This window comes from Thermobia domestica, chromosome 7, assembly GCF_964235325.1.
Source record: "Thermobia domestica chromosome 7, izTheDome1.hap1.1, whole genome shotgun sequence".
In the NCBI taxonomy this organism is placed as follows: Eukaryota; Metazoa; Arthropoda; class Insecta; order Zygentoma; family Lepismatidae; genus Thermobia; species Thermobia domestica.
In genome coordinates this window covers 39,211,272-39,226,610 of record NC_137460.1, presented here as the reverse complement: position 1 = coordinate 39,226,610, position 15,339 = coordinate 39,211,272, and the positions used below count along the sequence as shown (strand labels likewise).

The 15,339-nt window shown below is 36.5% G+C and overlaps 1 protein-coding gene across 5 annotated transcripts in view; it reads left to right on the top strand.

Moving 5' to 3' along the window:
- The window catches only part of LOC145690016 (tudor domain-containing protein 5-like), a 124,918-nt gene that overhangs the window by 74,915 nt on the left and 34,664 nt on the right, over positions 1 to 15,339 (top strand). For all 5 annotated transcript variants that reach the window (XM_081764500.1, XM_081764496.1, XM_081764499.1 and 2 more), the window contains exons 11-12: positions 2,341 to 2,493; positions 6,298 to 6,435. In XM_081764500.1, coding sequence (XP_081620626.1) covers positions 2,341 to 2,493; positions 6,298 to 6,435 — 291 coding nt within the window. The remainder of the gene's footprint in view (positions 1 to 2,340; positions 2,494 to 6,297; positions 6,436 to 15,339) is intronic.

Sequence of the window (15,339 nt, the reverse complement as noted above, 5' to 3'; positions counted from 1 at the left end):
GTGTATTCACCGGCGCTGCTATCTAGTGGTCGAATTCATTATCCTAAACCTGAAATTACCTTTCTTTTATCTCATCATTTTGCCTTCCTTGTTGGCCTTTCACGCTCCAAGATTGGGAAACGTCGTTGTGAAGTAATTGAGGTGAGGCGAAAGAATGTGACTGTCTTGTATCTGAGAGGATTGCATATGAAATCATAACCAAATAGCTGTCTTCAAGAAAGTACAGAGTTACGTATTTTCAGTTCGGGTAAAGAGAGAGAGAACATTTTTGAAATATTGACACGAGTAATAATTAAATTTTTAATTTTTCGGAGCATGTAAGTATGTATATTACGATGATATGGAAGGTGTAAATAATTAAATTACTTAAAGCACACCAAATATATGAGAGGAGCAGTGACACCCCTTCTTGCGGGCCGGGAGAGAGATACTGAAATTAATTCTGTAAAGGTTCGCATATAATGAAGATCGCGTAATCTTGATTTTCTTTTGTATGTCTCGTGTATTTTTTCTTTCGCAAATACACAGTGCGGCAACTAGAAAACGAGACTGATTATTTTACTGCGAAGTTAGGTGTGATACGGAAGTTTTTCATAGTGGTGAATCTTGCGCCTGACCATGGGAAACCATGCAGAAATTTCCAGCTTGGCTGGTCACTAGTGTGGCGTGTGACGCGGCTAAATATAAATTGATGGTGTGATTCTTCGTTAATGTTTCAACAATGGAATCGAAGTTCTGTGCGAGCTTAAAGAAAACTCCAACAGAAACATTTGTTATTTAGAAAATGTTTATATGGACAGTTCCCATCTCTTTGCCCTGTTTTTGAATGGCACAAGAAATGGTGAGGTTCAGTCCTTTCAGGAGTTTTTGGAAGATGATGAGTACTTATGTCCAAGCAGGTCTGTTAGAAAAACTAAAATGATAGACAAAGTTCTGGATGTCATTTTGAATGGCCTAAATAGAAGTTTTAGGGTAATATCAGACTTCGTGGGAGTGAATGAGACTGTTCGCCAATATTAACGGGATGCAGAAACTGGAAGGAATGCACCATTACCAGGAACTGATGGGCACTGCTGAACAGGAGCCAAATTTTCTTCAAAGTATCATTACAGAGAACAAAACAAGGGATTTCTAGTACGATCTGGGGGCCATGGTAGCTCAGTGGTAGAGCGTTTACCTCTGATATGTGAGGTCCCTGGTTGGATCCCAGCACGCCAGTGAGCTTTGTGGTGGACAAACACCGCGTATGTATTTTTGTCGGGGTCCTCCCACCCTTTTCATTCCACCATTTCATTCACCCTCCTAATAGGGTTGCCAACTCTGGAAAATAAAAAAAACTGTCACCCCTCAAAATTCCGTATGATAGAAGTATTTCTGTTCGGGCCAGGGGAGGCAGGAGGGGGCAATTGCTCTCCCCTCCGAAGAGTTTGAGGAATATGTATACTTTAATCGATTGTCTACTAATATACTAGTAAAAACGTGAAAGTGTTACGTCGGTGGTGCACTTGAAGCCCGTGGTTCCATCCATGGGAAGGAAATGTATTATCGTGAACAAAAGTGCATTAGCACCTGTATTCTGCATAATCCTTTGCACATTTACTAATAATCTTAATAGATACATTGTGCTATAAATGAGAAACTGAAATCGGCATTGATCATTTTATTGTATTTATCAGTAACTGCCACTTCTTTAAAATCACCGAAACAGATGAATCTTTACGTGACAATTTTGGATTTGGAAAATGAAAATTTATTCTTTAAACTTATACTTCAACTACAGGAAATCGCTTTAAGAAGTCCTTTTTCACTCTCAATAAATCCTTATAAAATTCCTTACAAGTCATTTTCAAATTTTCCCTGATACCAGTCTCTATCATCTCTTTAAAATTGTCTAAACAGATAAACAAAATATGTTAATCTTTGATAGATGGTGAAAGGTGACAGTTTTGGATTCACAGAATGAAAGTTACTTTTTAAATCTATACTTCGAATTAGATGCATATTTGAAAAACCGGTCATAAAGGGGTTTGTGAGAAGTTTGACCAGTCACCGGCATTAATAAAAATAACAGCAATATATCCGGCTAGGCCGGTGAAAAACCGGCCAGTTGACAACCCTACCTCCTAATCACCGTCTTCTTTAGCCTTCACGGCATAACCGTGAAACGAAAAACAAAGATTTCATTTCATTTTTTTCAGTACGATTTGAACCGAAGCAAGTCGATTCCACTTGTTATTCATTTTTTTTTTTTTTACAGACCCAGTCTTCTTTCCTAACTACCGCACTATGTAAAATTATATACTTAATATATGTTCAGTATTTTTTAAATTTTCATTTCAGACTAATACGATTGTGTTGGCACTGATCGATACAAATGGAGAGAATGACGTGCACATCAACGATGTTTTGTATACAGAAGGATATGCTTTATATGTGATTCCAGAAACCAATGTGCCACCCTTACCGGAAATTATAAACGAAGAGACTTCCCATGTGAGTATTATTATTATTATTTATATATTTATTTACTTATTTATTTATTTATTTTATTTATTTATTTATTTATTTATTATTTTTTTGAGGTTCCGGTTAAGATTTTTAAATAAAGAAAGGAAAATGTTTCCGATGGAAAAAAAAAAAAAAAAAAAAAGAAAGCAAAAAGTGACCCATAATTTCAGCAGCTAAATGTAACTCTCAATTTTAAGAGTACGGAAGTAAAAGAGTAGATGAAAAAGGCAAAATTGAATTATATAGAATTATATAATATTCAATAAAATAAACAAAAAATAACACAATGGCAAGAAATGTCATGAATGGAAAAGTAAGCGTTACAAGTTAATGTTGTTCATGAGAAGACATATATGAATTATTTTAAAAATTTCTTAGTGACATTGAGAAATTTCAGACATCCGCCTCCCTTTCCATATATATCGGGTATTCTAAAAGTGGCACCCACGGCCTATACAGCACTATTCTACTAGTAAAAATAAAGCGAAATATATACCTGTCAGGCGCTCGTCTGGAGATATGAATTTCACTGTGCGGCAGCGTCGCAGATAAAGATCCACAGAAAACATATACTAATCCATCAAATAGTTAACATCGATTCTTGCCAGATGGCAGTTTAAGTCGATAGACGTTGACACTAGCGCCACTCATTAGCGTAATAATCGAAACTAACTGCTTGATGGATTCGTAGAGCAATGCTAATGGTTCCAAGTTAATCTGCAACGTTGCTAAATTTTGATTCCCCATAACGGCTGAAGGAGGCTCCGGATGGTATAGCATTTTCCTTTAATTCGACCTGAAGAATCTGTTGTCTGTGGGCATCATTTTTAGAACATTCGATCTTTTTAAGCTTTTTATACAGGTTGTATCAAAAAAAGGCTTGACAACTTCGAAAACTCATATTGATTTATTTATTTAGCTTACAGACATGGTTTTGGTGTCATTTTATAGCCTTACATTTTTTTTAATCTTATACCTAAAGAGGTTTAATGTGGCTTCTGTTGGTGATGCTGCTCCCATCTCAAGTCGCACTTGCTCTACAACGTCTTCAGACCTGCGGCGACGACCTGAAGATTTGTTGTGTCTTACCGAACATCCAGTTTCAATAAATCACTTATGCCACTGATAAATAGTAGGCGTACTGAGAGGATCTAACATTACGTTGCACAGTTGTCGCAGACTTGGATTCTTCAAACCGAAACACATAGCTAACCCGCTTGGGACTAGTAAAGTCAGCCATCTTTGCTGCAAATGCCGCTAGCGCTTTCGGTGACTTGTTTCTCAACTAGTGTACCACGTGAGTCAAAACTTGATGTATTTTGCTACAAAATGACATCAAAACCATGTCTGTAAGATAAAAGAATAAATCAATATGAGTTTTCAAAGTTGTAAAGTCCTTTTTGATACACCGTGTATATAAAAGCGTTTTTTACATAGGATCGATCGCGTAGCAATTTGCTGCACAAAATCATAGAAATGAGATACACCTGTGGTCGTCATATATTGGAGAAATAAGCTTTTTTTAACGTTAAAGATAATAGTACGGTTTTTCTTCATAATAAAACGGAATGGTTCTCGATTTCGAATTTTCGGTGTTCATTGACTTATCCCACCTTTTAGGTACCATTTAGATTCTCAATATGATAAGTCAATCCTGTTAAAAGTATATGATTTGAGCCCATTCTAACATAAATATCTCTTCTTGTTCTTGTTTGTTGAAGATTACCGTCTATTTTCAGCACCGAGGCTATGTGAAACTTGTACCTACAGTTCAAGATGGAAATCCGAACTACAATAATGCGTTAAAATTTTTCAAGGCTCTCCCACCAGGATTGGAACCGGGGACCCCGTGTGCGCCAAAGAGTCGCACGCTAGCGACTAGACTAGTGAGAAAGACACTAGCTTTTCTTGTAATAACTGTACTAATAGAGAGGTCCGCTGAGTCCTAGAACTCCTCGATGGAAGAGGAGCTTCATAGGCCCTCTTTGATACTTAGCTTTTACTTTTATTATCTTATACCGGGTGAGTCAAAACGATGTCCCGATTTCGTTAATTTATTATTCGAACAGTAATGAGTTTTTCTTGTCAATATATTTCTTTTCTGGAATATAATCTCAAAAAGATTTTTTCTCTCTCTTTCTATTGCAGAGGCGTAGGTACACTCATGTCCAAAATTATTGCCACATGTCTATAAATATGTTGTTGTAGGGATATAATTTAATAACGAATTCACCCGGTATTTCTTATAATGTTAGTATGTGTATAATCGGTAAAGACATGTAATTGGCAAATTTCATCTCAAAAGAGCAATAAATAAGAACAATAAAACGAAAATAAAACTTTCTTGTCCATTTAGCAACATTTTGTTTTACTCATTCTAATTTTCGTATTTATAATTCTTTTCCTATGAAATTTACCACAAATATACGTTTCCCGATTATACACATAGTATCAGTATTAAAAGTACCCTGCAAAATCATTATCAAACTATATTCTCACATGGAGACAGTTATAGATATGCGACAATCATTTTGGACATGAGTGTACATAGACATTCACCAGGGGCAATTTAGTCAAAGTGAACAATATGGCTTCTATAGGCCACAGAGCATTCTGTTTGCTTGATTTTCATGCGACTAAGTCCGGTGTACAAGTTCAACGGCATTTCTGTGGAAAATGTAGGGTATTTGTGCCGCCGCTTGCTATAACTGTGGTTGAGTTGCGTAAGCACATCACTGCGTCCGTGTCCAATGTCGATCCTGACATACTAAAAAGAGTTTGGCAGGAACTTGATTATAGACTAGATGTGTATCGTGTAACTCGTGGATCGCATTTATAATATGTTGGGAAAAAAAGAAACGTTTTGAGTTGATCAATTAGTGTGTGTAATCTCAGTTTACATACGTGTTATTAAAAGAAGGAAAAAAAAAATGAAATCGGGAACATAATTTTGCCTCACCCTGTATGAAGTAAAAGACCCCTCCCCCAGTTCCTACCTTCGTTATTATTTTTTAAATTGTATAATTTAACATTGTTTCTCCCTTTCTGTTCCGTTTTGAGATAGGCCATAAGACTTAAGGACTGCGTGTATGGATGTAAAGACTCTACACTTTCTTCACTTCGGCACTTACAATGTTGCGGCTATTGTTATTTCCCTAGGTTGCCCACATTTTAAAGATACTAAGTGCACCTCAGAGCCGCATTGGAACGTGGGTAAAACGAGAAGCTCCCCGCCCCTCCAGTAATCAATCCCGGTCCACCAAGATGGCAGGTAGATGAACTTTATATATAAAGACAAGAAAATAACCAAGAACGGATGATCAAAATGTGTATTCCGATAGAATAACAAAATTCAAGAAGGAAGAACTCGAAAGCAGAACATAATGTAAATAATACGGCGTTGAAAGTGTGCCTCGATAACACCGCTTAGGGGGATTCTTGAGTTACGAAACTGTTCGGCAGTTATCCTCTCCGAATCGCAACATGTTTCTTAGGGTTTCATTAATTAATTAATTTACAGCTCCTACACTAATTAGAACTTCCACAGCGAAGTTACTTATACCTCGCTTAAGACACTGTAATGTTATTTTATGTGGCATTCAAAACGTGAGTGTTGCTATTTTTAGTAGTCGACGATAACAGAATTTGAGAAGAGTTAATATTCCGTGGGGTGATATTACATGGGCCCGAGAGTTTAAATGTCACAGTTCCTGTTATTAATCAGGTGTTCTTCATTTACTGTGTTATTTATAAATGTCTTTTTAACGTTTGGATCTTTTATTCTTTCAGCGAACTTCCAATCCATCAGTACTTATAGATTTGACTCCAAAACCAGTGGATGATTCAGATAATGTTCAAACTAGTCATCAGGAACCAGTTTATAGTATGGCCAGTACACGATCAAATAGCATTGACAGCGTAGATAAGGTTAGTTGCTCTTCATAATATTGTTTATAATTCTTTTCTTCTGTTATAACTGAAGAGCAGAACTTACGGCAAACGACATATTTTACCATTTTTTTTTAAAAAAAACCTCTGATAAATGCCATGAAATTAATTGTCATATTTTTCATTTCTTGACTGCGTTTTCTTTTTAATTTTTCCTTGCAACGGGAAATGCATGTCATGTTGCTAACTCATAGAGCAGAATGCATTGTCACTCAGTGAGATAAGGAATGTAAGATTTCTAGCTGGTTCACCCCAGGGGCTGAATCACCGTATTATTGACCAACTGAGCTCCACAAATTTCTGGAAAGAATAGAAGATAGCAGATGTTGCGATGACAAATGATTTCTTCAGTTAAAACAATTTAGTCTTGTTTGTTTCTTGGTGCTGTTCTGTGAATTACTATTCCTCTCTCACTATGCCAAAGTTTTGGAGGGTGAGAGCACGGTTGATGTGGGTTTGGATCCCATTGTTGTCGCGTGCTTCAGATATCCTCCTCTCACATCGGTAGATGTTGAAAGGTCGTTTTCGCATCTCAAACGAATCTTAACAGACAAGTGACATAATCTTACGGTGGAAAATTAAAAATTAAATAAAATAAATAAAAAACTTCTTATTTCATGCAACAAGAATTCTGTACTGTGTAGCAGGACTGCTTTCCCGAGAGCCAAGGTAGGCATATCTCTGCTCATTTGTTAGACTTTATATATATATAGACTCACACAAACTGATTTCTGTTCAGCTTCTCCTGTAGTACAAACATTGCTAATATTTATGTGCTATGTACTTTTTTTTTATTGATATGTCCTGTTTTCTCATAATTCCAAGATCATGAATTAAAGAAGTGACACTTCCAATGATTATTTTATTCATCATTATTTTGCTGTTAATTTTAATAATCTGCGTAATTATATATATATATATATATATATATATATATATATATATATATATATATATATATACTAAGACCGAGTCTTAAAAGTGTAACGAATATCTCATTTCTGCTACATAAAGTGCCATTTTTGGCATTTACTTTGCCATTTTTAGAGCAATTTTGGCAATTTATTTTGCCATTTTGCCTGCCATTTTAGGTGTTTTATTTTGCCGTAACTTCCGGTCTTTAGTTATAACATATTAGCTATGAATGATATTAAAATGAATCATTATTATGATTTTTTGCAAACAACATCTTGATATACAAAAGTAAGTTTGCAAGTAAATTTCAACAACTCTATTCTCGACTCGCCAGCAGGGGGTGCTGTTTCGCCAATGTTTAAGAGCCGAAATATTATTGCAGAGCTATTATTGATTAATTTACGACGGTGATACAGAAAGTAATGCCTCCAAGATGATGCTTTTATATGTGTTCGACACACAGCACCGTAACGCGAAACAAGGTTTTTCGTGCCGTCGGCGAAGAATTGTGGTAGCTGCTGGCGACACCATTACCGAACTACTGTTTCCACGTCCGCATCACAACTGTAGCGTTGGCCCTTAGAGTGATACTTAAGTTAGGGAAATAGCCAAAATTCGAAGGGCGCAAGATCTGGACTGTAGGCAGGATGAGGCAGAATTTCAGCAACATTTTGCCAACAGATGGGACAACTTTTAATTTTTTGGTAGAGGAGAGGTCGTGTTGTGGTACTTCATTGACTGACGCTTCGTTTCCGAGTCGTAACGGTGTATCCACGACTTGTCGCCGGCGGTGAATATTCCTGGGCGCACAACCTTTCGCAGTCAGAAATTCAATGACAGCCCGCTGGCGCAACCGAACGTCACCACTGGATGCCATGCATTGCTCCATTACTATGTAACGAGAAGAGATAGGAAAGTGAAACAAGCCTCATTCTGTAGCTTAAACATGAGTGCATTAATGACGAACAGTTCAGAATGTTTGCATTACTATTGGCCAAGTAGTAAGCTTGGAGGTATTACTTTCTGGATCACTCTCGTATTTCGATTTTATGCTCTTTGTCGGCTCTCTTGCTCTCGATATATAGGACGAAACTAACTTTTTAAAGTGTAATATTCTTATTTTAAGAAGCAAACATTAAATGCGTTAGTTTACATTAAGTAATTAACATTACATTAAATAGTATCACTAATTAAAAAGTTCAAAATTTCTTGTTGTTGCGCTTCTGTCGAGGAATTTGAAGCTTAAAATATATAAAACGATAATCATGCCTGTTGTTCTGTGTGATTGCGAAACATGGTCGCTTACTCTGAGGGAAGAAAGTATTTAAGAACAAGATCCTGAGACGAATATTTGGACCCAAGAGGAACAGGAATGGGGAATGGCGAAAACTTCATAACGAGGAACTACATAATTTATACCGTTTACCAAATATTGTTAGGGTCATCAAATCTAGGAGGCTTAGGTCATGTTGCCAGAATGGAAGAAAGTAAGAGCGCTTTCAAAGTTCTAACTGGAAGTCAAATCGGAAAACGACCATTATCAAGGCCTAGGCGAAGATGGGAGGACAATATTAAGATGGATCTCGCAGAAATGGGAATACGAAGTAGAAACTGGATTCAGTTAGCTAAGGATAGAAGTCAATGGAGATCTTTTGTGAACGCGGTATTGAACCTCCGGGTTCCATAGGCCATAGACTGAGCGAATTAGTTAATTAATAAGTATGACTGAAATTATCAATAACTAGAAGACATCAAAACGTGGGAAGATAAAGAAAACCACAGTATGAAAACTACAGAGAAAATACGCTAATAAATGCCATGCCCAAAATCTATCTTGAAGGTACTCGAAACCTCTCTACCTTAACATTTGATAAAGCAGTCGTGCCATACAACACACAGATCACTTCTTATTGCACGATATAATAAGCATTTTCTTTATGGTGTCCATACACAACTACCGGTGTGATAGGGACATATTTGAAGCTTATCATAACCTTGGAATTCATAGCATTATCAGCCGTGGTTTCGATGTACTTGGTTAGTCGACAGTGATTTTTTATCCTCTTCGGTTAGGAGCGTGGTAAAGTTCATATCTCACAGGTGAACTGTATTCCACTAACAGCTAGCAATGAGACTTCCATTTCTGATAGAAAGGTGAGCAAAACTTCAGAAACAACCGTAGAAAGGCAAATATGACAAACGATCACAACAAATAACGTTTATTCACGATATCTTGTATGAAAATGTGGCATTTTCACACAATTGCCAGGCTTCTCTAGTCATGATGTTGAAGACTGTTAGCTAAATTAAGGGCACTGACCCGAATATGGAGTCCGTTTTTCGATAGCACTTTTCATTTTCGAGGTTAAATCGAATCTCCTCTCCCAGATTTGATTCCTAGCAACACCTCTAACGGGCAGATGGTACCGTGCATCTTGGACGCTTCAGAACTTGGCTGTTATTTAATTGTTCTTTTTCCTCTCCATTCCTGGTGATGAAGTGTTTGGGGAAAAGTCGTGATAGTATGTATCCATTGCAACGTAAACCGTTTGAATAGCAGCAAACTTATCAATATACTCAAAAGTGTTCACTTTTGCTGCTTTAGATTTATATTGTGTTTAAAACCTCTATCAAAACGGTATTTAGTAGGATAGGATGTATGAAAATAAAATGTTTACATTCATAAATTAAAAAAAAAAAAAAATCCTCCACGATACACATTATCAAATCTCATGTTTCTTTTTCTTCTTCAGTGGCTAGTGGCGACGGTGAAGGTGTCAGTGATGTTATTTCAACTTTGTCCAAAGTACCTATGTTAATTTTAATCCCCTCGGTCGATTGAAAAAGATATAGTATGTTTGTCTTTCTATAAATGAAGAAGAGTTTGTAATCCCATATTTTACGGACTATAAAATGCACTTTTTTCTTCGAAAAATTGCCTCCAAAATTCAGGTGCGTTTTATACGTGAAATTAATATAAAAATGTCCAGTGTTTGATTTAAAATTCCCGCCAGTCTTAAAAATGGCGGTGTATTCGATGCCGTGGGAAACCTATCTCTATCTGGCAACATTGGATTCAACTGGCAGCAGCAGTGATGGCCGATGTGAGTTGCGGAGATTCACAAGCTTGCTAACGCTGTCTCCCTCGCGCCCTGCCATCACAAACTCAGAACCACAGACTACAATATACAAACCGTAAACTCTGCGAAAAAACTGGAAACAAGGTGTACCGTAGCGCCTCTAACATACGGACGGACAATCGATCTGTTAGTCGACAACCCATGGCGCCACGCTCAAAAACCAATGGCAGCGCCAACCCAACTTGCAATCTAATACAGGGTGTCTATCGGTCACGAATGTCACGAAAAAGTAACGAAATCAGAAAACGGTCATGAAAGTCAAGAAAAAAGTCACGAAATTTAATTTTTGGGTCTTTTTTTTTTTTTACCTGTGCAAACATAAGTACAGACTGGAAAATTTTGTTCTATAAAACATCAAAATTCACCACCAAAAATGTCCGTGGTCGGCTTCAGACGCTACCAAATCACTAGCAAAGCACGCTTCTATCGCGTGCATGAAAATTTGGCTTAATTCGCACCCAAATTCCCTTTTGAGAATGTTACGAAAGTTTTATGGTTTGGTAAATAAAAGATCACGAAAAAGTCAGGAAATTTCATTTTGGAATTTTAATAGACACTGTAATAATAAAGTGGTAAAAATGTTACGTTTTTTTATAAAAAAATTGCTTAAAAATTAAAGTTCGTCTTACAGTCCATAAAATACGGTGTATATATATATATATATAAAATTGTGTGTGTGTGTGTGTATGAACATGAATGTAAACATTTATTTCCTTACATCCTCTCCCTACTAAATACCTTACCTGAATCTTGACAATACTTGCAGCGAAACTTGACGTCTAATATAATTTCTTAAACGATCTATAATATGGATGAGAGCAAAAATGATTTATTGCTGATAGAATATTTTTTCTATTGTGTGATTATGTTTTCTCTATTTTCTAGTGAGCATTTTTCATCACCTTCAGGATTTGTTTGCTAATTAGCAACTGTAAAAAAATTAATTAAAAAATAAATATTAACATAGAACGATAATTGGCAGCCCTTGTCTATAGTAAAATCGCTCAAATCGTCCCCAGGCGGCTACAAAGGAAACGGAACACCATTGAAGGAAACCGCGTGTTTCTTTGTTACATGGGAGGGATAATTCAACATGTCCTTCCAGTTGAGGGTGGCCTGCCAGTTGACCTGCTGAAAAAGAAAGCGATGTTGCAATTTTCACCCTCTTGCTTACTGATTCTTCAGTAGTCTTCGCAGAAAGACAGATTTATCTACTTTTCCTTACTTTTGTTTTCATTGCATCCTCCTCCTTCCGTCTCCTTTAGCTTGAAGGGCATAATTGTGGGACGTTAAACTGAAATATTTCATTTAATTTGAATTCAATTTGGATATGTTGTAATGAAGAGAAAAAAATCAATGTGCTTATATTACTCTTAAATATAGCATATTGTTAATATTATGTAACTTCCATAACGATAACGCTTGTATGAACCAAACATGTTAAGTAGTTCACCCCTGTCCTCCCCTCCCCCCGCAAGGCAGTGCCGCAAAAGCCCGATGAGAAAAAAAAATACAATATTTCTTTGCCACTCCCAGAAATCCGTCCTTGACCGGCCCTGTCCATACTATTATATTAAATTCCTTTAATGATTGTTGTGTTTTATATTATTATTATTATTATTATTATTATTATATAATGTATCCATCGATAATAAATGTTTAGCGATGGCAACAACGTATTACTTCGACACCGAACACGTGCCGTTTATGGCTTATTTAGAGTGTTATTTATGAGGGCGGTTAGGGTAAATTTTCCGCTTGAGTACAAAGTAAGCCGGTTGGAGACCAATAGAACGTCTCGACTATACCTAACGAACATTTTTCCGTTACAAGTTTCAAAACTATTGTAGATGCATGCATACGATATAACGGACAAATTACTTTTTTTTTCACTGTTTTATAATAAAATACTAATGTCGAAAAAAGTGTCTGTAAAGTATAATAACTAGAGCCCGGAATTAATGGCAAAAAAGCCAAAAATGTCTGGCAAAATTCCATGAATAGGGTGGGTGATGTATCAGTTCGAAATCAGCATCATGAATACTGACCATTGCAATTGTTGACTTGTGGATTGCAGCAATGTCCTGATGAAAGAGCACTTTGCCTGACAGCTTTCATCTCCTTTTCTACTTGATGGTATCGCGCAAGATTCGGATTCGGATTGGCGTAATAAACATCTATTATAGTAATAGTCACCACGTGGCAAATAGTCAACTAATAAATTTCCTTTGGCATTCCAGGGGACTAACGCCATAATCTTCCCGGCACTGGATGTTACGCGGAATTTACGGGTGTATGAGAAACCATGTTGTTTCCACTCAAATAGATTGCCGTTTCGTCTCAGGATCGAAATGATAGATCCAATCTCATCCATGGTTACGAACTTCTTGTAAAGCTTCTCAGAATTAAGCTTTTTCCTAGCCAAAAGTTCTTGAGAATAAACCATTCGTAACACTCATCTTGTCAATAAATTTCTCATATGCAAAACATTGACCAATATTGACTGGACTGGTACCATATGACAACTTTCTTCTCTACGATTTTGCTATAGTCTCTCTCCTATCAGCCGTAACAGTGTCATGGATCTTATTGACACGTGCCCCATCAATCAGTTTACATGGTCGACCACTGTACGAGATACGTCCTTACATGACTGTCTGCCAAGTTGGAATTAGTGACACCATCTCTTTGCGCAGTTGAATATGACGGAGAAAAATCATCTAACATATTCACCAGTATTTCATGGATGTTTTTCTTTCTTTCTTGAAGAGGAACTTTATCATTGCTCAGTACTCAGAAGGCTCTGTTTTCAGAAGATGTTACAAAACTGTTCATTCACATACCCGTACCTTAAAATGAAAGTGAGTTAAAAACTTGAAATTTTCCGTGTAAGCCTACTAAGGACTACTACACAACAGATTAAATTTCCAAGAGTGGATATTGTCTCTAAAAACAAAAGGCCGAAAACTTATTGATCCACCCTCGTATTTATAAATTAGAATAGCCTATAATTGGTTTACTAATCGAATTAAAAAAAAAAAAAAATGGATCCTAAGAAATAAAATAATTCATTTTGCGGTTAGTACTTACAATTTACCTGGAACTTTGAAAATTGTAACCCGTAAGGGACAACAGTAACGATCCATTCATCGTTCTTCAGTAGTAACAATGGAACAAAATGATAAACTCAAAACCTTGATCATACTTTGTTCATACGCAGTTCCGGTAGCAATTTAGAAACCATTCAAAGCATAAGAAATACTAAAATAAAGTTTACTTCTAGTTAAAAATTATCCAGCAACTTCTAAACAGATTTTGTCTCTTGTCAGAAAGAATTGGCTTTAGATGTAAAAAGTGATCTTTCCACATATACAGATGTCACTAGAGAATACTGAAAACAAGTAATTTTGGAAGGATTCATATCATTTGTCAACAGTTACATCAGCATCGCCTTCCATAACACTAGCATTGTTGTTCAATTTTTCCAAATCTGGATTACTGCTTTAACACGATCACACTTTTGGCGAATATGTGCGGCCTTGTCATCACGTACAACACTCACATCGTTAAAGCCAAACAGGTGATATTAAGCGTATTTGGAAATAGAACCTTACGCGGTTTTGCAGCGCTTTTCATGTATGCAGCTGCGTCTGTGACAAAAAGAACCCTATCGTGGTTTACGCATTTTGGTCAGCAATTTTGTAAGAAACTGTGCAATTGCTGTACCGCTTACTTTTTCCAGAACTTTTGGTGCAATCAAATACGTTTGTGGGCCTTCTTTCCATTCCAAAGTTCCAATTACAAGTTTAGCAATGGAACAGTATAGAAACCGCATGTTTTATCAATGAAATTCGTATACTTTTGTTGCCAACACTTTTACGAATATGGTCAGTAGTTCTGTTGTGCGCTCTATCAACGTAAGTCTTTCTCAAAGACGATTCACATGAAACTTATTATTTTGTGTATTTCTAAAGGAAAGATTTTCTTAAATTCCATAAAGAGGTGTCCACGTTAATTAGAGCTTCATACAGATCATTCGTTAAACTGTTAGTATGCGAAGTGGAATTCGTGAACGTTCCAACCACCTGATTATCTTATTCATGCAGATTTGTGTTTTGCAGTGCTTTTATGGCATGTGAGAAAGTAACTCTTCTCAGCAGAAACCGCAGTTTCACGTAAGTGCATAACAGTACAGAACCATCTGTTGAAAACGCACTACACCCAAACTCACTCACAAAACTTTTCCATCTTCTTTTTCCTAGCAAGGGCTATTCTCTGCATGTTGAAACATCAACAGCAGCTATGTGTCACACACGTGAGTGATTTTCAATAACTGCTCATACCTGCAATTTTTTAAAGGTAAGCCTCTTCCGTTATCTTTGTCATTCAAAATTCCAATAACTGAAGATGCACTAGCATCGCCTCTCCATTTAACACGTTCCAACGGCAATAGACTGCAGTTATTATCAGACACTGCAATCGTTTGACCAGATAAGAACGACCCAGATCTTTCATATGCTGTCATTGATAAAGAGCAGTGCAAGAGAGAATGGAAAACAGCAACAAATTGCTTCTAAATGGTGAAATCACACTCTTCCTGAACATATCAGGAAAATTACAGGAAAATTACAATATATGGCATTTATGACATTTTGCCATTAATTCCATGCTTTAGTAATAACATTTCATTTTCCGTCAGTTTCCTAGTGAGTTTTTATGTAATTAAATATGTACGTCATTTGCTTAGAACAAAATGGTTTTCTGTAGTGAAATGGTACGTTTTAGTTCTTGTTCTTTGAAGTTTAGCGCCCCTTTTCAGCAATATGGC